Consider the following 25,370-nt stretch of genomic DNA (forward strand, 5'->3'; position numbering starts at 1 on the left):
ACCGGCCTGTTAAAGCAGGAGGTGAAAACTCCATTGTGTTTAGGGTCTGCTTTTGGTAGTCCCATTTTATTAGGCTTACTAATTTTGTTTCTGGAGCTCAGCCCCGAAAGGCCTTCAACAGAACAAGGAGTAGTTACCAACCTCAAAGGAGGAGGAGGAGCATCCTGGGTGCTTCAGTCTCTCCCAGTCATCCTCCATGCAGCTGCTCAGCTCACCGTGATTCTCTGCAGTTCTTTTATGTCTTCCCTGTGTGTGGTTGGTGTTTGTTTTGATAAGGTCTCACTTTGAAGCCCTGGCTGTCCTAGAATTCACTGTAGACCAGGCCAGCCTTGAACTCACAGCCACCTGCCTCTGCCCTGCAATGCTGGCATCAAAGGCGTGTGCCACTGTGCCTGGCAGGCTCTGCTGTAGTTTCTCTTCTCTTACCCAGATTTTCCTTATTTCCAAGGTAATTTGATTTCTTTTTTTCTAGAGTCCTGTGGGAATTTCTGAAACAAACAAAAATGTCAAGGGTGAGGTTAAAAATAATGTCCACAGCCAAAAGAAACCTGGCAGAGGCACAGAGCCACCTGAAGGGCAGAGCGCTAAGAGGAGAGGTGATATGAACAGAAGTCCTGGGTGAAGGAGAAGGAACGGAGCTAGGTGTCTAGGGTGGGAACTCTCAGAAAGTTCCGTTGCTGGAACATTCTACACTGTTTATGTGTAAGCTTGTGACAATGGACTTGGTCCCACTCAGCGGTGGTAAAGTGCACACTTAGTTTTGTGTCGCCTGAGTCCTGAGCCCTGGACTCTGTACGGATTAGTCTTTAAGTGAGGATAATTCACCCCAGAGTCCCCAGAGTGGAGAGGGAAAAAAGGAACCTCTCATAACTGAGGCTTTCTCAGCTGGCAGCCGCCCTCTCTTTCTCATTACCAGGTTATGACTAAAGAATAACATCTCCTTGCAGTCTAAAAAATTTCCAGAAATACAGAAAAGCAGCAAAAACAGTTTATCATTGAACAAGCTTAAGCTCTGGACTGAGCACTGTAGATAGTCCATGACCGAGACCTCTGAGTTACAAGAGCCTGCAGCTGCTGATTTATCGACCAGGCTTCCCCTCAAATCCACATGCTGAAAGGCAAGGACAAGCTACTTGTCCTTTGACCTCCATGAGCACCCATGCTCTCATGTGCTAAATAAGTAAATAAATACCTGTTTGAAGATGTAGCTCTCAGGCTTAGAACATTCTGTGCCATTAGTTGTTGGCTGTAATTTCTGTTTGTGGTAGTAGCAGCAGTAGCAGTTGGCTCTTGCAGCAAGCCTTTCCTGTGTAGTTCATCGGCTTCAAACTGTGTCCTCTGTGGTCTTTGGTTTTTTGAGACAGGGTTTCTCTGTGTAGCCCTGGCTGTCCTGGTCTCACTCTGTAGACCAAGCTGGCCTCAAACTCACAGAGAGCCGCCTGCCTGTTTCCCAAGTCCTGGGATTAAAGGTGTGCGCCAGCACCACCCGGCACCACGCTGATTATAAACCTAAATTCTACTACCACAGCCTCCATGTACCATCCCCTTAAGCCGAATTTCTTCTTCTTCTTCTTCAGAATTTAGTGCATCCTACATTCTGGTGATTTCGGGGGCCACCTGTTTTTATTCAAATGAAAAGTAGAACTCAGGTCTTTATGACAAGTAACTGGGTGAAAAGTCCCATTGTGACAGGAAGACAAAGCTGTGGAGGCAGCTTCTTGGCTCGGAGCTGATAAAATACACATCCCCGGCATGTTGGTGTAGCATGGGTTTCATGGAAAAGTGCAAGAACCCCACTGCCCGTCATGCCAAGACGGGGAATGGTCAGGCTCCTAGGACGTGCTAGAAAAGACCTGCTGGCCTCGTCTTGGATTTGCAGTTTCAAAGTTAACTTCCTATGAGTTTGGACTTTCCATGGGCTAGTGCGACACTGTATTTTGTTCCTGCCTTTTGCTAGCTTTTTAAAACGTTTTGTTTATTTTGTGTGAGGGTGCAACCCTGTGTGTGTGGCTATCAGAGGTCAGCGTGTGGGAACTGATTCTTTCCTTCCACCTTGTGGGACCTAAGGCTTGAACTCTGTTCATCTTGCTGGGTGACAAGTGTCTTCACCAGAGCCATGTTCTGCTTCTGAAGTGGCTCTTAATTAAATGGCTTGATTTTCTTAGTTATGTACCTTTAGCTCTTTTATTTTATTTTATTTTTTTACTATTATATCTTAAACCTCAATTATGTCCCTATGATTGAATTACTTTGAAAAATTACTTCCCCTCCTCACAGAATGAACATGAACTGCAGTGTTCAGTGGATGAATATGTAGGAATTTCAGCAGTTACTAGAACTTTTCACAAAAAGACCAACACAATAATGATTTAGATTCTTGTTTAAAGTTCAAAAAAAAAAAAAAAAAAAAAAAAAAAACAGACTGTAAACTAAACACAAAATATGTGTGTAGCTGTTATTTTTACATTAGAACAAAAAAGATGGCTAAAATGCCTGTGACATTTCAGAATGAGATGGGTTTGTGCTTTAGAATGGCCTCCCTCCCCTTCCCCATCTTGCTAGGAATCCTGTGAAAGGTGCCTTCTGACCTGTGAGTCAGGATTCCAGCCTCTGCTGTCAGCTTTGCTGTGCACTTGGCTGCCTCAGAAGCACGATAGCGATCAGTAAGGCTCACTGCTGGAGCTCTTCCATCCCCCACCCCCAGCAGGTCTGCTCACTGACTATAGCTGACTGACTATGCCTAGGGCCCAGGTGCAGTGAGAAGGTGAAGGAGGGGACAGGAGCTGCTGCAGCTGTGCCTCTGGCTGCTTCCTGGCCACTGTGATGCAAACTGCCCTGCTACCTCACATGCTTTTGCTCCCTTGCGCTGCTTTGCTCAGATTTTTGACAAGTGTGATTTCCTCCCAATTGGTTCTCAAGCATTGCGGAATGGAATTTGGATGCATTTTTAAAAGCTAGAAAGGTTGTAGAAGCTGCAAATAGCACTTGGAGAGGGCTGTTGTGGTAGTGTAGAAAGCTACGCCGCAGGCATTGTCAGTGCACATAGGGACAGCTGGCCTCGTAGGTTTTGTGATAAGGATGAGAATATGTGAAAATGTGTGTATGTTGCATCAACCTGGTTTTTATATTTTGCACATGCCCTGAGACTCTGGTCTGATTCAAAGGTGGCTAATCAGCCTGTTAGAGGGAGTGTGCAGACGGCTTAGCATCCTGTGACACAGTTGGTACAGCCGACTTTTCCTAGACAAGTCTAGAGTGAGATTGGGAGCAAAACCAAAGCAGAATACCTGAAACCGCATTTAAGGAGCTGAGGAGGCCAGGACTTAGAAAGCTAGAACCAAGAGACAAGCCAGAGACAGGCCTGGTCTGTACCTGGAATGCAGACCCGGAAGACTTTTGTGAGCTCAGGGCCGGCCTGATCTACACAGACAGTTCTAAGCCAGTTAGAGCTACTTAGTGAAAGCTTGTCTCAGAATAGGGAGGGAGAAAGGTGACCAGGAAGGCGACCGAGAAGCCCCTAAGTGCTTTACACTGAGACAATAGGAAAGATGCCACCGGGTATGTAATGATTTGTTGACCTACATGACGCAGTTCTAGACTGTGAGGTTTGAACTTGTTTGAATACTTGGCTTTTTTTTTTTTTTTTAAGTACCTCAGGAAATGTGTTCCCACACTTGGCCACCCAGAGCCCAGGTCAGCAGAATACACAAATGTTTTCATTCTGCAGAATGAGAGGCTAGCTACTGCTCAAGCCATAGGTTCACCTTGGCATCGTCCAAAGAATGCTGTTCTTGAAGGTGTTCAGAGTTGAAGAGCTACAAAACCAGCTTTCTCATAAATCTTTGAGGAGCAGGATATGGTGGCGCACACCTTTAATCCCAGCACTCGGAGAGGAAGAGGCAGGTGGATCTCTGTGAGTTCAAGGACAGCGAAGGCTACACAGAAACAAAACAAAACAAAACAAAAACAAAACCCTGTCTGGAAAAACTATAAAGAAGAAAAAGGAAAGAAAGAAAGAAAGAAAGAAAGAAAGAAAGAAAGAAAGAAAGAAGAAATCTCCTTTGAAGGACTTTATCCAGAATTCAGAGGAAGGCCCAAAGCCAAGCAATGTGATACAGGGTCAGGCTCTCTGTAAGCAGCCTCTCAGGGTGGTGCCCCAGGCTGTGAAGGTGAAGATGAGGGTGCAGTAGAGACGTCAGGACTGTAGGGGTCCTGGGAACATGGGACGTCTGTAGACGAGCAGCATCAGCCCAAGAGAGTGATGTGTGGGCTGTAAAGGCAACGCCAGTATCTGATTTGGGTGCTGGGCATAGAGCTATAGCATTCTGTGTTTTCTCTGTTAGGTTTTGTCTTGCTTTGTTTTCTTCTTCCTAAGCCCCCATTGCTCCCCTCTGGAATCAGAAGGCTTCCTCCGTGCCTTTGTACCTTGGAAGCGTGTGTCTTGGTCTCGGTCTCCAGGGGTTCCTAGCTAAGAGCTTACATTGAGGCTCAGTGTAGACTGAATTTGACTCTGAGCTGTGGCTCTTGCTGCTTTGGATATACTGGGCGGTGGATGAACAGATTTTCCATATGAGATGAGCATGCGTGTTGGGAGGCCTGCACTCGGGATAGTGTGGTGTGAGATGTGTCTGCATAACGTTGACAAGTATGGGTTTGTGGTGTTGGGTATTGTCAGCTTTGTTAGCTCAGGAAAGATTAGGAAGCATGCAGCTGGGTTATTCTTTGAGAATGTACAAGAGAGAATCCCGTGACCTTGAGAACACTTGCCCTGTGTGTACCCACCAGGAACTGGGGGCCATGATGGAACAACGGACAAGGAGGCGGCAGTCGGCCAGCACAGACGATAGGTGCTTCTTGTCCACCACATCCTCTTCAGTCATACCTCCAGCGGGGCTGGAGAGACTGTTCCATGGCCATGAGCACTGGCTGCTCTTGGAGAAGACCCAGGTTTGGTTCCCAGCACCCACCTGGTGATTCACGACCATTGTTCACATCAGTTCTGTGGGATCTGCTGCCCTCCTTAGGTCTCTGCAGAAACTAGGCGCACTCACAGTACACATACATACCTGTAGGCAAAACAGTCATGCATTTAAATAAAAATAAATAGATTTAAAAAAACTATACATGAACCAAAATAACTTCTCCTTCAGTTGGCTTCGCTCTGGTATTTGATTGTGTCAGTGAATTGCCCAATTTGGTCAGGAAGCTGAAAGACACAGGTCAGCTATTTGGAGCTAGTATTCCTTAAGCAAAAAAGATATTTTAATCACCCAGCTCCTCGTGATGCAGGATATGCGAGGCTTTTAGTTACTCCTGTCTGGATCTATAGGACAGCAACCATGTATGGTTTTTCTAACTATTTTAACTGCCTCGAGCTTTGGGGAATGTCATTAATAATGAATGTGGGGGCAGGCAAGGTTGAGGACAGGTAGATCAAAGTCAACTTCAACTGTTCAGTAGTGTCAAGGCCCACTACGGCAGACTTTGTCTCAAGGTAATAACAACAGAAAGAGGACGGGTGGGCCTAATAACAGTCAGCACAGTGTGAAGATTATCTCCTCAGCTTTGTAAAGAGAGTTAACTTCTTGTTTGTTTTTCCTTTTTGAGGTGATGTTTACTATAGAGTCTTGAATGGCCTAGAAATCACTATGTAAACCAGGCTGGCCTGACACTCACAGACATCTGCCTTCAGAGAGCTAGGACTAAAGGCGTACTCCACAACACTGGGCTAAGACACCTCTGGGAGAGCAGCGCTTGGCTCTAGCAGAGCCTACAGGAGAAATCATTTAAAACCACCACTACCCACTAGCGCAGCTCATTCTGTGCCTTCTGTCGGACCCGGGAAGATAGATGGGGATGCTGTGCCTCTTCTTTCTAAGAAAGAGCCTTTGACCCATTCGATGTGACACAGCATTTAGGATCTGCATCCTGTGCCTGGGTAGGAGTTGAAAGTGGGAATGTGCTTGATTTAATTCAGCTTCTCACTTAGATTTGAAACCACCAGAGAAGACAAGAGTTTCTGTGTTCCCTTGAGTTTTCCATGTGTGTCAGTGAGTTTCTTGGAGAAAAGAATTTTGGAGAGGGGCTAAGAGATGGCTCAGTGGTTAGGAGCACTGGCTGCTCTTCTTCCATTGGACCCAGGTTCAGTTCCCAGCAACCACATGATGGCCCACAAGCTGATTTCCTCTTCTGGTGTGTGTGAAGAAAGGGAAGATATATAAAATAAATAAATATTTTTTTTTTTTTTTATTAAACAAAGAACTTTGGGGGCTGGGGAGATGGCTCAGGGGTTAAGAGCACTAGCTGCTTGTCCAGAGGTCATGAGTTCAATTTCCAGCAACCACATGGTGGCTCACAACCATGACTATAATGAAATCTGATGCCCTCTTCTGTCATGGGATCATACATGCAAATAGAGTACTTATATACACAAATACACAAATAAATAAATTTTAAAAAACTTTGGAGAGAAGAAAATGGTTTTCCCTTGACCTTGTCACAAGTTGAAGCATAAAATGATAAATGTGGGTTATTTGTGTTTACTGTTTTACATTATTGATTATATACACCTATAGAAATGTATCTTGTTTTTTAAGATAGGGTTTCACTGTGTAGCCCTGGCTGTCCTGGAACTCACTCTGTAGGCCAGACTGGCCTCAAACTCAGAGGTCCCCTGCCTCTGCTGGGATTAAAGATGCGTGCCACTGCTACTGCCAATACCACCACTGCGTCCACCTTTGGGCAGAAATGTTTGTCTTATAGGGAGCAGCTGGGGCATCTCTAGGCTCATGTGACTGGGAGTGCCTAGGAGTTTCCACTGCCTACTCAGTGTTCTTGGAAGATTAGTAGAAACCCCATTTCTGTCTTTGATGTCAGAAACCCCTCCTTCAGGCTGCCACTGCAGCTCATTGGTGCAGCCTTGGTGGGACTGGAAGCACCACAGAGAGTAATCACAGTGTGCCTCTTCTCCACAGAGCCACAGTGGACTAGCCTAGCCACAGTGGACTGCCTTCTTCAGCCTAGTTCACAGTGTCTTGCAATCAGTCTGCATCTCCTGTCTCTCCTAACTTCTTTCCCTTCATAGCTAGTTGCTTCTCAACTCCCTTTTACTCTGCACCCCAACTCACCTGAGTTTACTGCAGCCTGTGAGTCATGGTAGACGAGCACCCACTTGCTTGAGCGAACCACTCTGGTTTTTACAGTGGTGTGTTTTTTCTTTCATTCACCGCCCAGCTCCACTGCCTCAAGGTTAGTGCTTCATAGTCTTTAAATAATGCTTTAGCTACCTGAACCAAGGGGCTAACCGTTATTAGTAACAGTTTTTACTATTAAGTGGCATTTGAGGAACAGTCTCACTGTATTTCATAACTCATTGGAATAAATGTTTTCAATGCCTCCTGGGTGGGTATGTTTGGGTTACTTTTGACACGTTTATGTGTGTTGCTTTGTTTTGTTGTTTATAGAAAACAAAACACACACACACACACACACACACACACACACACACACACACACCAAAATCCGTCATGTCCTTCCATTTTCCACGAAAGTAATTTAGGACTGAATTCAAGCCTATATAAAATAAATGAGATTTCAGATGTTGAGATTTTCTCAAACTCTGTGTCTCTTAGTAAGATGGAGGTAAATTAAAATAAAACCACTCTGGAAGAGTGTTTAAAGCCTGCTCTCTGTCAGACCAAAAGGTCCATAAGAAATGGTAACCCAGAGTGTACATACATCCCCCAGCCTCTGTACTCTGAAGAATCCTGTACCTCAGGTAGGTCAAAGGAAAAATCATAGTTGGCCTAATGTTCTTGCTGACTATAGTCCCTGAAGAAAGAAGAATAACGGTAAATTGGCTTGCAGATGTTGATCACAGCTCTATGGGGTTTGTAGCATTTCTTCCCCCCCCCCCCCCCCCACAGGGTTTCTCTGTGTAGCTTTGGCTGTCCTGGACTCCCTTTGTAGACCAGGCTGGCCTCGAACTCACAGCGATCTGTCTGCCTCTGCCTCCTGAGTGCCGGGATTAAAGGCGTGCGCTACCATGCCAGCGAAAATTTGTAGCATTTCTGTGACGTTAGTTCTGAGAATTTTGAAGGTCACTTCCTTTTCTTTGTCCCCAAAAGAGTTTGTGTGCTGACAGGGTCTGTCGCAGCAATGTGGAGCTCTTTTGCTCTAGCTTGCATGTTCTGGTTGTTTCTATAAAGTGGCCTTCCTTGATTCTCTCACCCATCTTAACACTTCTTTCCTGCCTGCTGGCCTATGGCTGCCTTCTGTAGGTAGGGTGCTGAACATTTCCTGCTTACCTTGTAATGGTTAAATTACAGATGTAGTTCATGTCTGTGTACTGAGTAGTTCTGAGAGATCAGTAAGTCTGATGACTATTTTTAAATCTTTTATTAGTGTGTTCCTGGCTTTAGTCCTCCACACCACCACCAAAAACAAGTGAACAGCCTTTGTGAACTCAGTCTTTCATTTAGAATTTTGATCCAATAGAAATACCTGGTAAAAATTAACTTTCATCAGTTTTTTCCCCCAGTACCATGAAAGACTTGGCTGCTGGTATTGGTCTTAAATGAAGGTGGGTATTGGTCACAGCTGCCTGCCCTAGAAACCTTACAGAGAGCTTTTGGAGCCTAAATTCCAAACAAAATCTTGTCTTAGCTAGCCTCATTCTTACGCTTCATAGCTGACCGCCACACGGGATTAAGCAGTGGTGGCACACGCCTTTAATCCCAGCACTCTGGAGGCAGAGGCAGGAGGATCACTGAGTTCAAAGCGAGTCCAGGGCAGCCAAGCTGTCTCTCTGTACAGGGAAACCCTGTCTCAAAAAAAAAAAAAAAAAAAAAAAAAAAGTGTCTCTTGCTTAAGACCTCACAGTTGCCTAGGAGGACCAGACTCAGGCCTGGACTTAGCTTTCAGGCCAACCTGTGTTGCCATGATCTGGTTTACTGGGAACTATAGCTTTTCAGACCTCAGGGTTCCAGTTTGGAAGTGCGTGTACAGACGTGACCAGAGGAGTATCCTAACCCAGATATCAGGTGCCTCAAACTCCGACTTCAGGGGCTGAGAATGATAGCACGCCTTTAGTCCCAGCCCTAGGGAAGCAGAGGCAGGAGACTCTCTCTCTGAGTTCAAGACCAGCCTGCTCTACCTAAGAGTTCTAGGCTAATCAGTGCTTCATTGTTGAGATCTTGTCTCCAAAATAACCCGCCAAAACAAAACTTTAGCTTTTGGATTTTTAGATCAGGGATGCTCTGTCTCTGCTGAATCACATGCTGACTCCTCACGCCGTGGTGGAGTGTGCAGGCCCCTGGTAGAAGGCTGAGCTTGTGTCTAGCACACTTACATTGTACAGTAGCTGGGCTGCTGTGCACGTGCTCGCATGGGCGCCGGCTGGCTCCAGGCTGTAGATGACTTTTGTGCTGCTCGGTTTGAATGCAGGAGGTTTTGATTTGTTAGTGCCCGGCAGGATGACAGAGGTCAGTTAACAGGACTGCTCTTATATTTCAGTGCAAACAGCCACCCCTGCTCCAAAGACGTGGAAGAAAACAAAAGATCGGACCCGAACCCCAGAAGAAGTGTTAGAGGCAGAGGCGGAGGTGAGTGACTGTCTCCTGAGTGGAGAGACATCTTCATAAAAACATTTTCCATTCAGTTCTCGGTCTGTCAAGCACAAAAATTATCTAGGGTGTTTTGTTTGTTTGTTTTGAAGACCTTTAATAACATGTTTGATTTCCTTGAATAATTGTTACTCTTCCATGAGAATACTTCTTCTAAATAGTCAACTTGTGGTGAACTCCCTCAGTTGAGAGAGAGAGAGAGGGTGTGTGTGTGTGTGTGTGTGTGTGTGTGTGTGAGAGAGAGAGAGAGAGAGAGAGAGAGAGAGAGAGAGAGAGAGAGAGAGAGAGAGAGAGATCTGTGTTGGTGTGGATGTCTATCCAGGTACATGCATGCCCATTGATGTGTATAGACCAGAGGCCAATGCTGAGTGGCTTCCTCTGTCATTGTCAACCATAATTGTTGAGACCTTCATCACTGAACCTGGCTCTCAGCCAGGGCTGCTGCTCAGTGAGCACAGGGACCCAGAGTCAAATGTCCTGTTTGCCCAGCACCTACAGGTTACTAACTGGCTGCCTTCAGCCCCATAAGCTCTTACTTTGTAAAATGGCCCTGAAGGTACACTATGATAACACTAAATAGATGTTACTTTGGGAGGGCTATATTTTTCTTCTTGGTAAAGGGAAAGGGCTTATCTACAACCTGGGCCTGAACTGGGGAGAGAACTCGCAACTTCTCTCCATTGAGGTAGGTTTTACTTTTGTGTGTTTGTCTGCCCACACTTATGCCTTGGCTCATGTGTCAGAAACCAGCCTTGTGGAGTCAGGTCCTTCCTTCCACCTTTCTGTGGATTCTGGTGACCCCACTCATGTCATCAGCCCTTCAGGGTGAGCAGTACCTATTGAGCCCCCTGCTGCCTGAGGCAGTCTTATGAGGTCTTTGTAGCTAATAAAAATTTGCATCTTGCTCTCACAGCTATCAGTATCCTTTGTTGATTCCCCTGCTGTCATTTTCCTTACACAGCGTTCTGTTGATGTCACAGTGAGTTCCATGGCAACCACTGGAAAGGCATATGAGTGTGACTTCCTTGTGCTTCTGAGGGACAAGATTTAACAGTTAGAGAGGTGCAAATAGTTGGTGCCTACCTTGAAGCTGAACAAGAAAATGCTGTTCCTACAGAGAATAAGATACTTCCTAGAGGCAGGGGAGTCGCACACAGTCCGGGTACGGCTTGAGCTTCCTTCACAAGTGAATTCTCCTAAGACTCGGCTGCGTTGAGATCATTCACTTGACTTTTTGTCTTTGCACACTGGCCCCATTTCTAAGGGAGATTGAACACTGACTGGGTGGAGCACCGTTCCCGCACCTTCACGGACCCGTTCTTTCCTGTAGCGGGAGGTCGCAGACCTCTTCATTTCAGGTTGAGATTGTAACTACCTGAAGGCCAGTGGGTCGACTGTGGCTGGGCTACAGTAAACTTGCTGGTGGGCACTGAAGTTTGAATTTGTATGTAAAAGGGGGTCACATGTTTTTGGGTTTTCAACCATTGCGAAGCTAAAATTTATCCTTAGCGTGTACAATTTATGAAAATAGTTGGCGAGCCAAAAGGAGATGGTGGGCCAGAATTTGTTATACCCTTGTGTGAGCGTGTTTGTGAGTGTGGGAGCACGGCTTCGACTCATCGAAGCAGCCCCTCACTCTCTAAGCACACAGTGTAAAATCTTAGGTAGTGAGGCTAGAGAGATGGCCGAGGGCTTGAGGAAGTGTGCTGCTCCTCGAGAACACGCGTGGTCCCTAGCACCCATAGTGGGTGGCTTATAACCATGACGACTGCTTCAGTTCTAAGGGATCTGATGGCTTCTTTTGGCCTCCATGGACTGCACTCATGTGAAAGCACGGTCTTGCACATACATACACACATGAAATATTTTTATAATTCTTAAAATACTTTTTCCATGTCTTCACTCAGAAATCTTAGTCCTGTGCCTTTCCTAAATTAATGATCATTAGAACAGCTTATTAAATACTAGAGGCTTTTGCCTTAATTTCCACTAACTATCCTCAGCCTTTAAAAATATAATTTAAGTCAGGTATGGGCATACCTTTAATCCCAGCACTGAGGAGGCATATCGCTGTGAGTTTGAGGCCAGCCTGGTCTACAAAGTGAGTTCAGGACAGCCAAGGCTACACAGAGAAGACCAGTCTTGGGGGAGAAAAAAAGTGTAATTTGGGCCCCTTGATAGTCATGCACGCCTCTAATCTCAGCACTCAGGAGGCAGAGGCAGGAAGATCTCTGTGGGTTCAAGGCCAGCCTGGTCTACAAAGCGAGTCTAGGATAGCCATGGCTACACAGAGAGTCTTTGTCTCTAAAAAAAAAAGAAAAAGAAAAACTCAAGACCAGCATAGTAAGAGAGAACTGAGTCCCACATCCCACAAGTTGTCCTCTAACCTTCGGCCCGAAAGTATGCTATTTGCACTCTCAGAAGCACACACCTGCCTATACACGTGCATGCACACAGTAATATGTAATAATAAAAAATTAGGTTTGCTAGTTGAGGCATTTAAACTAGGTTTTAAATTTTAGGCCATTTGGGCTATGAATATAGCTTAACGTTGGGCTTGCTTTAATATGCAGGAAGTCTGGAGTTTAGTCCCCAACAGCACATAAAAATGAGTACTGATGCTAGCTGTAAACCCAGCACTCAGAAGCGTGTCAGGATTCCAGGGCAGCTCTTCCCCATAGGGTGTTCAACATTAGATCTTGTCTTTAAAAAACGTTCAGGCCCTTACGCAATCACTAGATACACGGCTGTCATTCTGACTTTCCTGTGATTGGCAATGTTAATACTCTTGTGAATAGTAGTGACAGTGTCATAATGGTATTCTTTTAAAGGTTTTTAGAAATATGAGGGTTTTCATTATTATTTTATATGCATTTGTGCTTTGCCTGTGTATATTTCTGTGTGAGGATAGCAGAACTTCAGGAACTGAAATTACAATTGTGAGCTGCCATGTGGGTGCTGGAAGTTGAACTCTGGTGCTTTTAACTGCTGAGCCACCTCTCCAGTCCCCATAACAAAGGTGGTTCCTTCCCACACCCCATCTCCGCACACACCTCCTGACAAAAGTCCTGGCTGTCCTAAAACTCACTCTGTAGACCAGGTTGGCCTCGAACTCATAGAGATCTGCCTGACTCTGTCTGCTAAGTCCTAGGATTAAAGGGGACCACCTCCATTGCCCAGCCCATAATGTTATTCTTTCATCTGGTCTTTTACTATTTTTAAGCCCCACCTCCTCCCCAGAAAAGGCCTCACTTTGTAACCCTGGTTGGCCTGGAATTCAGTATGTAGACAAGACTGGCCTTGAACGCTCAGAGATCCAATTAAAGTGTATTCCTTCAGCCCTGCTCTATCAGATTTGTTTGAGTAAACAGTTTGCACTGTTCATCGGCTTAATGAGCTTCACTCTGTTCAAAGAGATACATCTACCTTCAGTTTTTCTATTGTTGAGCACTGTGGCCTTCTGTCTCGCTCCTAAACTCTGTGTAGCTACATTGTGGTTTACTCTTCAGGCTACAAGAATCTCTGTGCTTTTGTGGTTACAAACTGAAATTCCAGTGTCTCTGTTTGTGCATTACCTGCTGCTGGTGTTTGGTTTTTGTTTGGTTTTTTGTTTGTTTGTTTTGTTTTGAGACAGGGTTTCTCTGTGTAATAGCCCTGACTGTCCTAGAACTTGCTTTATAGACCAGCTTAGCCTCCAACTCAGAGATCACCTGCCTCTGCCTCCCAAGTGCTAGGACTAAAGGTGTGCGCCACCACAACTCGACTTAGCTGTTGCTGATTTTAGGAATTGGCTCTTTACCTCCACATTTTGCAGGGTCTGAAGTAGGCATTTTAGGAATTCAGTGCTATAGGGCTTTGCTCTTTAGAGCACAGTGAGAGGTACCATGTCCCGACCACTTTGAGCAATTCAGTCAGGATGAAGAAATGTCCCTGGTGAGCTGCACTGTTGTATTTCAAGGTCATTGTCAGTTTACTCAGAGCAAACTAGAGTGCCAGATGCAGGCAGCCCAGGCCCTGTTCTCATTCAGCTCAGCATCACCCAATATTCTTTTTACAAAAGGTGGAAATAGCCTACTTCAAAAAAATATTTTTTTTCTAAGTTATTTCCTTGGAATTAGATGTCTGTGTTTGAATGTTTAGGGTTTCTTTGTTTTATTTTGAGACAGTGTCTCGTGTATCCTAGGCTAGCCCTCAAGTCTCTGTGGTTACCTGCTACTGATTTTAGAATATTTGCTATGTCACCTGTGATGAACTTGAATTTCACGTGCGTGGGAGGTGTGGTTGTCTGTTTCATGCATGTGCCTGAGGGAAGCCTGTACTTAGGTGATAAAGTTCATGTTTGAGTTTAACAAAATTATGACATAAATCAGGAGGTAAAGTATCCTGTGCGTGGGGCAGTGCTCCCTGTAGCCACCCATGGTGGATCGTCTGCTCAGCACTAAAGTGTAGAGTACCATCACCATCCTCTCTTGTGAGTGCTGCTCGCGTAGGCTTGTCTGCTGAGTGCACCCTTCACCAGACACGCTTCATTCACAGAGAACTCAGATGCTCATGAAAACCTTTGAAATGTTTAGCTTGTTCCTCATCACCTGGACTTTTGGTAGAAATAACCTGAGGGGAATTACGTTTCTCTTAGCCTATAAAATAGACTTCCCTGTGAGAGTCTGAGTGTTCTGGGTAGTTTTCTGTAAAAGCTTCTGTGTGTGTGTTTCTCATACATAGGCACAGGTTCAGATGAGTTAGATAAATAGATTTCTAACTAGCCTGTAGTCTCCTTGTAATGTAGAATGGTTATCTTTGTAGGAAGTTAATTCTTTAATTCTCCAAAACTTTGTTTCAAAGCTAGAGGCCAACAGGGGCCTCTGCCTTCTAGGGGCTCTTGCTTTTAAAGAGCTGTGGTGGCAAGAGGAGTGTGCCTGCTTAAAGTTCTGACCAGGACTACTCCTTGGCCGCCACCTTTGAAGAATTAGCAAGTCTTATCTGGTGGTGGCGCAGGAGGCAGAGGAAGGCAGAGCCTTGAGTTCCAGACTGGTCTACATAGTGAGTTTCAGGACATCCAGTAGTACACACAAAGAAACCCTGTCTTTAAAAAAAAGGGGAGGGGGAGGAGGAAGAGGAAAGACTTTGCAGTTTTTTCACACTGACATTGGCTAGTCTAACATTTAGACTCCATCAGTCTCAGGCCAAAACAGTTCAGTAGCTGTCTGCATTGTCTGTGTCATGTGGTAGAATGAAATAATTTAAGCCTATGGTTCTCATACTGTATGCTGAGTGCAGACACGGTCATCTTGAGGAACGTGGTTTCCTGTGTCTTCTGGCCTTTGTATATATTTTAATGTAGCTCTGTGTTTACCTGCGCTCTAGCCTAAAGCCGAAGAGGAGCTTTCAGTTGACAGAGGGCTTGAACCTGAGCAAGATAAGATGAGCCAAGGGTTTCACTTTGAACGAGACTCCTCTTCCCTGAAAAGAGTGAAGGCTGGGGAAGAAAACGGAGAAGAGGCTGAGTCTCTGCGCAGTGCTGCCGAGAGCGCCTCTGAGGGCGAAGGAGGGGATGCCAACTCAGGCTCTACTGATAGTTCTGGTGATGGTGTCACGTTCCCATTTAAAGCAGGTATGTTGGTCCCTGGTTTCCTGTGTCCCTTCTTGTGTAGTCTTAAAGAAATGTCTTCATAGAAATGCTGATGGCAGAAGCTTATCATACAGTAAGGATTGTGGGACAGGTAGGTTAGCTCAAGGTGCATTTAGTGACTAGACCTTTGCTGCCCCAGGACAGCAACCAATGGGGACCTGCAGAGCAGGTTGTTAGAATTCTGTAAGGCAAGTCTGCTGTCTTCAGCTTAGTTCAGTCTAAGGGGCATTGGAGTTGTAGCCAGTGCCCTGAAGATGGGTATTTCCATGCTTTGGATTCAGGTGTTTTGTTTTTTTCCCTGGCTGAATTCTCTCTTAGAGCCTGAACATGTGCACAGGCCAGCCAGGTAGAATGGATGCACCTCATTCTTTTTTATTTAAAGACTTACATGAGTGCTCTGTGTGTATATACACCTGCATTGCAGAAGAGGGCACCAGATCTCATTAGAAATGATTCTGAGGCACCATGTGGTTGCTGGGAATTGAACTCAAGACCTCTGGAAGAACAGGCAGTGCTCTTAACCGCTGAGCCATCTGACCAGCTGGTGGTGATGTACATCCCTTTAATACCAGTGCTAGGGAGGCAGAGGCAGAAGGATGAGCTTTGTGAGTTTGAGAAACCCTATCTTGAAAAACAGAACAGCAACAAACAGCCTTGCCAGCATTTCTCATGAGGATGTGTGGAAGATGTTTGCGCCTTGCTTCAAGCTGCTTTTTTATTTTAAGGTTTTTCTGAAGATGAAAGAACTAAGGCCAGTTTGGAATCTTCATTCTTTCAGCTGTCATCCTGGCCTAACTTTGGGTTTGCTTCTTTGTCTCCTTGAGGAAGTAAAGTAATCACTGAAACAGACTTGAACAAATGGTTTCTGCTTGTGCCTCTCTTTTAGAGTCCTGGAAGCCGACAGATACAGAAGGCAAGAAGCAATACGACAGGGAGTTCCTGCTGGACTGTCAGTATATGCCTGCCTGTATCCAAAAACCAGAGGGCCTGCCTCCTATCAGCGATGTGGTTCTTGACAAGGTAAGTCAGGTGTTCTGTACTGAGAGGTGCAGTGTGGATAGCTCTTCGGAACTGTTAGATCACAGGCATTTAAATTAAATCAAATATGTAATGCTTGAGCGAGGTGTTTCCAAATTATTGATGTCGTTTAAGTTTATGGGAATTCATGTATAGGCCCTTTCTGCAGTGTTGTATTTTTGTTGTTGTTTCTTTTAGATTGTATTCCATTTATGTGTATGAGTGTTCTGCATGTGTATGCGTGCATGCAGTGCCAAAGGACATCAGAAGAGGGTGTCAGCTCTCCTGGAATTGGAGTTGAGGATACTTTAAACCACCACGTGGGTGCTGAGAACTGAAGCCTGGTCTCCTGCAAGAATAAGTGCTCTTAACTGCTGAGCCTACTCTCTTGCCCTGGGTGTTAGTTTTTAAACTATATTAGTATGTGTTTATTGTGCCTCTTTTAGTGACACAGTAAGCTTCCTGTGACTGAGGAAGCGAGCTTTTGTTCATGGAGCTCTTTCCCCGAGTTCCTAAGTTTGATTTTGGAGTGATAGCAGCAACAAGGCGTGTCAGAAACCAGAGGAGGAACTTAGAAGAGGAAACTTGAGTGGCAGGCAACATAATTCAGATACTGTATATCTCAAAAATTTCCCAGTAGTTCTCCAGTGATTAAAGTCCCCAGTCCTTTGCATTAAAGATGGTTGTCGCTCTTGTTTTGAGTTTTTTTTTTTTTTTAAGATTGATTTATTTATTATATATACCCAAAGACGGTACCAGATCTCATGACAAATGGTTGTGAGCCGCCATGTGGTTGCTGGGAATTGAACCCAGGACCCCTGGAAGAGCAAGCAGTGCTCTTAACCTCTGAGCCATCTCTCCAGCCCCTGTTTTGAGTTTTTAATGCGTATTACTTTATGTATGTGAATATTTGCCAGCATGTATGTGTATCACATGTGTGCCTAGAATCCATAGAGGCAAGAAGAAGGTGTCAGATCCCCTAGGATTGGAGTTACAGATGTGGTGAGCTGCCATGTGGGTGCTGGGAATGCAAGTCTTCTGCAAAAGCAGCAAGTGCTCTTAACCACTGAACCATCCCCCCTGCTCCAGCATAATTCCTCTTTCCATTTGGTTTATATGGTACACGATGGAAATTAGTGCAGTTGGGACTTGTTTCTTTTTTGGTTTTTCGAGACAAGGTTTCTCTGTGTAGCCTTGGCTGTCCTGGGCTCACTTTGTAGACCAGGCTGGCCTCAGACTCACAAAGATCCGCCTGCTGGGATTAAAGCTGTGTCCATCCGGGACTTGTTTCTTAAGTGTAGGGTGTGGAGTAGGGCGATGGGTAAAAAGCACATGCCCCACACATCTCTGGGTGGTCACCACTCACAAACCCAGGTGGCTCAGGAGTTCGTGCTCTGAGAAAATCGTGTTTATCCCATTAGCCCACAGCATCATTGATGTCTGTGTTAACTCTCGCACTGAACACTCAGGGACATGGGTGCTTCAAGCTCTTCTGTGCTTCTTCATGCAGATCCACCAGCCCAGATTGCCAATGCGAACCCTGGATCCTCGCATTTTGCCTCGCGGGCCCGACTTTACCCCAGCCTTTGCAGATTTTGGAAGGCAGGCACCTGGTGGAAGAGGCGTACCTGTAAGTGCCAGTTCCTTACCACAACCCAGGCAGTTAGGAGGCTGCAGGAGACATCTGGTCTATAGGCAGGGAAGGACTTCTAAACGCTGATTCCTATGATCAATCGTTTATAGTGCCCATATGCACATTAAAGTGAGTGCGCGGTGCACCTCTGCAGTGACCTGACCTGGTCTTCGTTTATCTGGTCTGTTGGAGTGACCTGTACATGCTTTTGCTGTAGAGCCAACCTTGGTAGGATTCTGAGATGTCATGGTATCCTAGAGATTCCAGTGGCACTCAGCTAATCCTCTCTGTCTTTGTTCCTACAGATGCACAAAGTGCAGAGCAGGCATGGATTGCCAGGTCTGGAGCTGAGCACAGCCTAGGCTGCACTCCACCAGCAGTGTCTTGTCTCTCACCCCTGAAGAGCTTACCTGTAGGGATGCACTTTATGGCTTTGTTTTTGTTTTTATTTACTTACTTACTTACTGTTGTTGTTGTTTTTAAGACATGTCTATGGGTCTATGGTGATATAGTTTTAGGATTGCTCTTATTTTCTATAAGCCATGAAATTTAAATTTAGGCAAATAACGTCTTCAGAAGTACAGTATTGGTAACCTATAGGTCGCCGTACATACAATAGCAGGCTTTTGGGTGGAGGCAGGGGCATCCACAGTGGACCTGTGCTGGGCACCGCGCTGCCAGATGCTGCTTCAGAGCAGCAGAAGCACAGGGATCATTGGTTAGTCCCTACATGGTGGTCATGGGGTGCCCCAAGGGTAAAGCCCGCCAATAAGCCTTGTCACATGGTGGCATCTGTTACTCTGTACTGCTTAGTTATTCATAGGTTGTTCGTGGAAGGTACAAATCCAGGTGTCTCCTTGCAGTGTGCCTTCTGGTTTTACCAGCTTGTTGTTCATTGTTTTCCTATAGTTGAACCAAAGGAAGCCATATGAGTCGAACAAGCTGTATCTCTTAATAAACTACTGAAAGTAGAATACGAATTTTGATTGGTTGGTTGGTTGGTTTTGGTTTTTTGAGACAAGGTTTCTCTGTATAGTCCTGGCTGTCCTGGACTCACTCTGTAGACCAGGCTGGCCTTGAACTCAAAGAGATCTACCTGCCTCTGCCTCTCTGAGTGCTGGGATTATAAGCGTGCACCACCAAAGTCAGCCGGGAGTTTTGTGACATTTTTATACTAAAGAAAGGTCACTCTTCGAAAACACTGATGAAGATTTTAGGTAAGCCCCACAGGCTGTCTGACATCCTTGTCCCTTAGATTAGTAGAAGATAGGTGTTGGTTTGTACATCCCAGAAGAATTCCCTGGTGGTCAAAAGGAACTTAGGTCAAACACAGAGGTGGACAGTGAATGGTTTATTAAGAGAGTTAAAGACAGTCCAGGGCAGCTTGGCTTGGAGCCTGCCACGTTCAGTTTTCCCTGTTCACGGAAGTTCCGTTCGCCTTGTAGAGCCTTTTAACACGGGTGGCTTTTTCCTCTGGGAACTTGAAGTAGGGGAGGAGAATGTACGAGTTGGTCTCATTTGCAGGTTATAATCTCAAGGCGAACTCACTGGGGCTTGCTGTAGGATTTGTAAACGACTATCTTCAAATATGCATTCTATGACTGTTGTTTGCATGGGGTACCTGAGTGTATGGTGCACACATTTAAAAGGGGTAGCGCTGAATGGTAAGTGAGACACAGTTGTGACTTTTTCTTGCCTCCTAGAATGCTCCTTAAATAGTGTCAGTATTTGCAGCATTATCAGGGTGATCCAGGTTGTTGGTGTGCAGCAGGCTTGAGAGGTCCAAGTGTCCAGCCCCTGAGTAATCTTAAAAAGTAATGCTGTGAGTCCAGTAACAGAAGCAGGCCCAGAGCCCTAACTGCAGGGGATCCTGCTGTGGCCCCTTGAATTCCAGTGAGTACAAGGCCAGCCAGAGCTACATAGTGAAATTGTTTCAAAGTGGGCAAAAAAGTACAGTTCAAAAACCAAGAAAGGAAACTGACATAAAAACTTTAATAATTTTACATACAAAATGCACTTTAAAATTTATTTATGAGTTTTAGAAATAGCATATGTGTCTCTACATGTGTGTGGTGCATGTGAATGCAGTACCTGCCGAGGATGGAAGGCGGCAGCATTGGCCCCCCATGGCGCTAGGGTTCTTGGGTGCTGGGGACTGCAGCAGTGGGCCCTTTCCCCAGCCCTTTAGCATCACATATTTGTGGGTGCACATGGATGCATTGAGCACCAAGGTGCTCTGGATTTACAAGCAGTAGTTGTCAGCTGCCCTACCAAGAGTGCTAGGAAGGAAACTGGGCTCTTTTTTTTTTTTTTTTTTTTTTTTCTTTTTTCTTTTTCTTTTTCTTTATCTTTTTCTTTTTCTCTTCTCTCTTCTCTCTTCTCTCTTCTCTCTTCTCTCTTCTCTCTTCTTCTCTTCTCTTCTCTTCTCTCTCTCTCTCTCTCTCTCTCTCTCTCTCTCTCTCTCTCTCTCTCTCTCTCTCTCTCTCTTTCTCTCTCTCTGTCATGGCTTCTTGTAGCCCTGTGTCCTGGAACTCACCATGTATGTCAGGCTGGCCTCAATCTCATAAAGATCTGCCTGCTCTCTCCCACGTGCTGGGGTTATAGGTGCATATTACCATGCCAGGCCACCAACAAACATTAGTGACTCCTGAGCCGTCTTCTCCAACCCTGCACAGCTTAGTCTCTTGCTGTAACAATACTTCATTTGGCCGTTGTGTTCCTGGTGCATGCTGGTATTACTCCATGTATCGGGGTAGGAAGGAAGGGAAGGGAGAAAAACTTTTTTTCAGAGAATAATTGAGTTCCCCTTGCAATGATGAAATTAGGTACTTCCAGGTCTGCCTGAAAAGTGCGTATCTGTTACAGAGAATTTAATAATATAGTGTTATTTAAATTTTACCCTTAAACTTCACAGATAGAGTTGTGTTTTGATTTCTCTGTGTGTGTGTGTTGTTGTTGTTTGTTTCGTTTTTGTTTTTGACACAGGGTCTCACCCTTAGTTCAGGCTATCCTAGAACGCACCTTTCTAGCTCCTGTCCCATGTCCTGGAGTGACAGGCATGCAAGTGTGGGCTCCCACAACTAGTACAAATAGTTTTTTCTTTATTTTCAGAGATAATTTTGAAACAGATTTGTAACTGGTAATTGCAATTGTGAGTGTTTGTGGCACAAGAAGTAAACGGTCCTTGTCATAGCCCTGTTGTGGCCCTCGCGGTGGCCTGTGCCATGTAGTGTCCGTTGAGCACAGACTTCCAGGGTGGGAATGGTGGTTAACCAGACACCACTGTTTTGATCCTTGTGGCCCTTTTAGAGGAAAAGATGTTGTAATGATGGAATTCTGAGGCTCTTTTTCTCCCTCCTAACACCTCCAGGAAGATTATTTCTAACTTGAACATCTACTACCTGGTCTTTTCATCTAGAAGTGTTTGGCGTGAATGTGAGGTTTGAGCAGCCCTGCAACTGCAGGCTGCTGTCAGGTCTCTGAATGGATGTACTGTTCCTGTCCTAGTTGTTGAATGTTGGACCTCGAAGGTCCCAGCCTGGCCAGAGAAGGGAGCCCAGAAAGATCATTACTGTCTCCGTAAAAGAAGATGTGCACTTGAGAAAGGCAGAGAACGCCTGGAAGCCCAGCCAAAAGCGGGACAGCCATGCCGACGACCCCGAAAGCATTAAAACGCAGGTGAGGAGGGCGGCGCCTGTGCTCTGTGCGGTTGTACTGTAGTGCGAGCCTTCCCTGGTAAGTTCTGCCTCCTCAGTCTGTGGAAAGGTTTTGTTTCTGACAGGGCCCTCCCTGCCTAGCCTGGAACTCCATATAGACCAATTGGAGACTGGATCCAACTCATTAAAAGTGCTGGCCACCATACCTGGCTTTTTGTCCTTTGTTCTAATGGCATTGTTCTGTAGGCCTCATGAATGATCATCTATTCTGTATTGGTGGCCCTAAATGTTACTTCAGTAAAGGTTTACCTAGCATGGGCAAGGTGCAGTCTGATCCCCACTACTACAAAGCTAAAAGAAAGAAATCACTGTGTCCTGTTCTGTAGCTCATACTGTGTTCATATGAGGCTTGTCCAGCGGCCTTAAGCTTCATTCTTTCTTTTCTATTTTTTGGGGGTTTTGTTTGTTTGTTTGTTTGCGTTTTTATTGACATATCATTGTACATATGGCTTTCATTACGTCATTTTCATGCATGTGTTTTATTTTGACTATGCTCACTTCATTTCCCTCTGTTGCCCCTTCCCTCGCCTATTGCTGTTTCCTCTTTCCCCTTCTCTTACAGTCCTTTGTGAGTGTGAGCCGATGAGCGCTTGCTCTCCTTTAGAGTGCAGCCCTAGGCTCCTGGTGAGGAAGCAGCTCGCCTGATCTAGACAGGACATCACTGGGGCCTGGGTTAGGCATTGCTTTCTAATCCAGAATTCCGAGACAACTTTCTTAGTTATCTTTGGGGGTCTCTTCCTTAATCTTGTTCTCCCCTCCCTCTGTGATTCCCCGTTCCTCTATTGCGTTCAGATCAGTCTACCTGAAGCACTGACTTTCGTCTCAGGTTTTAAAACGTTTGTCTGTCTGTTGGTTTTCTCCTTCTATCATGTGGATCCCAGCAGGCTTAGTCATAAGGCTTGAAGCCAAGCACCTTTCTCTTCTGAGCCTGCATCTCAGCGCCTTTTCTTTTGTGATGAGGTCTCTGTATGTAGCCCTGGAAGTAACTGACTGTGTAGACCAAACTGGCCTCCAACTCAGCCTTTTACCCTAGTGTTAAAGATGTCACTTTGATTATTTGTATGTCACAGAACGGCTATGTTTTGTTTACATTGGTGATGAGTCTGTAACCTGATGAGTGTTTTGTCTGCTTATGTGTCTGTGCACTGTATGTGCCGTGTGCTCCCAGAAGCTAGAAGAAGCCATCACATCCTCTGAAACTAGACAAATAAGACTAGTGAGCCGCCATGCATATGCCGGGAAATGAACCCATTTGGGTGTTTAGTTTTGTTTTGTTTTTGTCTTTACATCTATTGTATGGAATGAACGCCTTGATATGTTTGCCAAAGGAAAACATAGAAAGTCTATATGGATTAGGATTTGGATTGAATTGTAGGTGACTAAGGCAACAGCTCTTAGACAGCCCTCTAGCTACCATGTTAGGCTTTCAACTAAGTATTAAGTAGGTTAGTGCTGTTGCCTATGGTCCGTTTTCTTTCTGGTTATCCATTGCTAATGTAGATATACAGCGGACAGCTGTAGTTGCTGCAGGTGCCACACACGTGAGCTGAGCCGACAGCAGCTGTGTAGACTTGAAATCCCTGCTCTGAAGTTGCTGCAAAGTTGTCAGTTCCATGCCTGCCTATGCTTTGCAGCAAGATACTGTCTCAAACACAGGAAGGAAGGAAGGAAGGAAGGAAGGAGGGAAGTGGGTATATTCTGACCGCTCTTGCAGCTTGCTGTTCCACTCTGAGGTCAGTCGTGGGGCTGGCATACCAGGAGCCTTTTTAGAAACTCTTGCAGGCTTTATTTGCAAAATGCAGTGCCCTTTGTAGGTAGGGCTTGGTTTCTCTCTTTCTAGTGTGTTGGTCTTTGTTTTTCTTTGCCCTTTTACACCAAGGAGCTTTTATGGGGCATTGAATAGCATTGGTAAAAATAGACATGTGGGGTACTGCTGCTCATCTTGGTCCACTTTTTCAAAAGAACATTCTTCTTTCTAGCTCTAATTCAACTTTGTGTGTGTGTGTGTACGTACACACGTACGAGACAAGGCTTCTCCTAGAACTCACTCTGTAGACAAGGCTAGCTTCGAACTCAAAGACATCCACCTACCTCTGACTTCTGATTAAAATCGGCTGCTGTTGCTACCATGTGGCTCTAATCTAGCTGTTAACTGCTTATTCAAATCAAACCAAAGAGTGAGCATTTCTGATTGTTAGGAGGAACAGCCAGTATTTTTGTGCCATTACATAATGTTATAGACCCATTTTTGCATCAATCATCTTTCTTCCATTTCTAGTCCAACATTTCTACATTATATTAAAGATTTTACCCAGTTATCCATGCCATAATTTAATACTATATGTTAGACACATTTATAATTGTACATAAAATTTATTTTCTGTAAAAGGTTCTGTCAGAAGTTGTGTCTAAAATTCTTTTACCCATGCTAGGTATCACTTAGTGGGTAGAAGCCCCTAAGCCATATTCCACAGGAGCCAAGCATAGTGGGACTGGAGGGACGTGCCTATGATCCCAGCACTGAGGAAGCTGGCCCAGATGATTCAAGGACACAGTTAGCTATATACCACACTCAAGGACAGCCTGAGCTACACAAGATGCACTATCTTAAAAAAATTTTTTTTTCCAAGGCTACACAGAGAAACCCTGCCTCGAAAAAACCAAAAAAAAAAAAAAAAATTTTTTTTGAGAGGCTGGAGAGATTGCTCAGAGGATAAGAACAATTCCCAGTGACCATCTATAATGTGATGTGGTGCCCTCTTCTGGCCTGCAGGTGTACATGCAGGCAGAGCACTGTATGCATAATAATAAATCTTTTTTTAATAAAAAAAAATTCAAGTAAAGTATTTTTACTTAGTCCTAATTAGGAATCATGTAATCCTTCAAAGGTAGCATCAACCATCTTAACCCTTTAGAAGCTCCTCCTCATGGTGCTCTGAGAAATGCACGGGGAAGGCGAGGGGATCATCCTCATTTGAGCCTGCATAGGATACTGGGAGCCCCAGGTGGAGGTCGTGGTGCCTGCCATAGGAGAAAGGTGGGAAAGAAGCAAAAATGCAAGCAGTTTTGTTGACTTTTAAGTGACTGAAGTCCTTTCTTCTTAAAATGCTCAGTAGCCAAAAGTAGGTGTTGGAGTTCTCCTTAGTTGTTAAAGTGGGTGCATTTAAGACTAGTTAACACCCTTTATTTTAACCTTCCTAGGAACTTTTCAGAAAAGTTCGAAGTATCTTAAATAAACTGACACCGCAGATGTTCAACCAGCTGATGAAGCAAGTATCAGGACTTACTGTGGACACGGAGGAACGGCTGAAGGGAGTCATCGACCTGGTCTTTGAGAAGGCTATCGATGAGCCCAGCTTCTCTGTGGCGTACGCAAACATGTGTCGGTGCCTAGTAACGGTAAGAAGAGAGGAAGCAGTAAAACCAGAGTCGCCAAGAGGTATATTCTCCCCTCGCTGCACATTCTTCCCAGAGTGTTATTGGGGCAATGGAAAGGGGAGAATATATTGGTAGTGCTGATGGATACTATCCTCACTGGTTAAAAAGAATCTTGCTAAAGTAATGTCTTTGCCCACCTCTCCGGGGTATGTGGAGACTCACTGGAAACGGGCATAAGGCGAACGGAAGACTGAGCAAGGCTTAGGTTAGTAGTGTGGAGTTACATCATAGGAACAGCTTCATTCTGGAGTCTCGTCTCACAGAACTAGAGCAGGTGCTAACTTTAACATGAGCTAAATTTGGGTTGAACTAAC

General features: G+C 45.1%; 1 protein-coding gene across 21 annotated transcripts in view; it reads left to right on the forward strand.

The window, feature by feature from the left end:
• Eif4g3 (eukaryotic translation initiation factor 4 gamma 3) overlaps window positions 1-25,370 on the forward strand; it is a 229,760-nt gene that overhangs the window by 153,163 nt on the left and 51,227 nt on the right. For 20 of the 21 annotated variants that reach the window (XM_051171468.1, XM_051171470.1, XM_051171469.1 and 17 more), the window contains 6 exons: window positions 9,514-9,602; window positions 14,988-15,234; window positions 16,139-16,272; window positions 17,780-17,899; window positions 21,410-21,580; window positions 24,820-25,017. In XM_051171468.1, the coding sequence (XP_051027425.1) occupies window positions 9,514-9,602; window positions 14,988-15,234; window positions 16,139-16,272; window positions 17,780-17,899; window positions 21,410-21,580; window positions 24,820-25,017 (959 nt within the window). Of the gene's footprint in view, window positions 1-9,513; window positions 9,603-14,987; window positions 15,235-16,138; window positions 16,273-17,779; window positions 17,900-21,409; window positions 21,581-24,819; window positions 25,058-25,370 lie in introns of all 21 variants that reach the window. The other variant, XR_007833431.1, reaches the window with a different exon arrangement.

This window comes from Acomys russatus, chromosome 29 (assembly GCF_903995435.1).
Source record: "Acomys russatus chromosome 29, mAcoRus1.1, whole genome shotgun sequence".
NCBI classification, from domain to species: domain Eukaryota; kingdom Metazoa; phylum Chordata; class Mammalia; order Rodentia; family Muridae; genus Acomys; species Acomys russatus.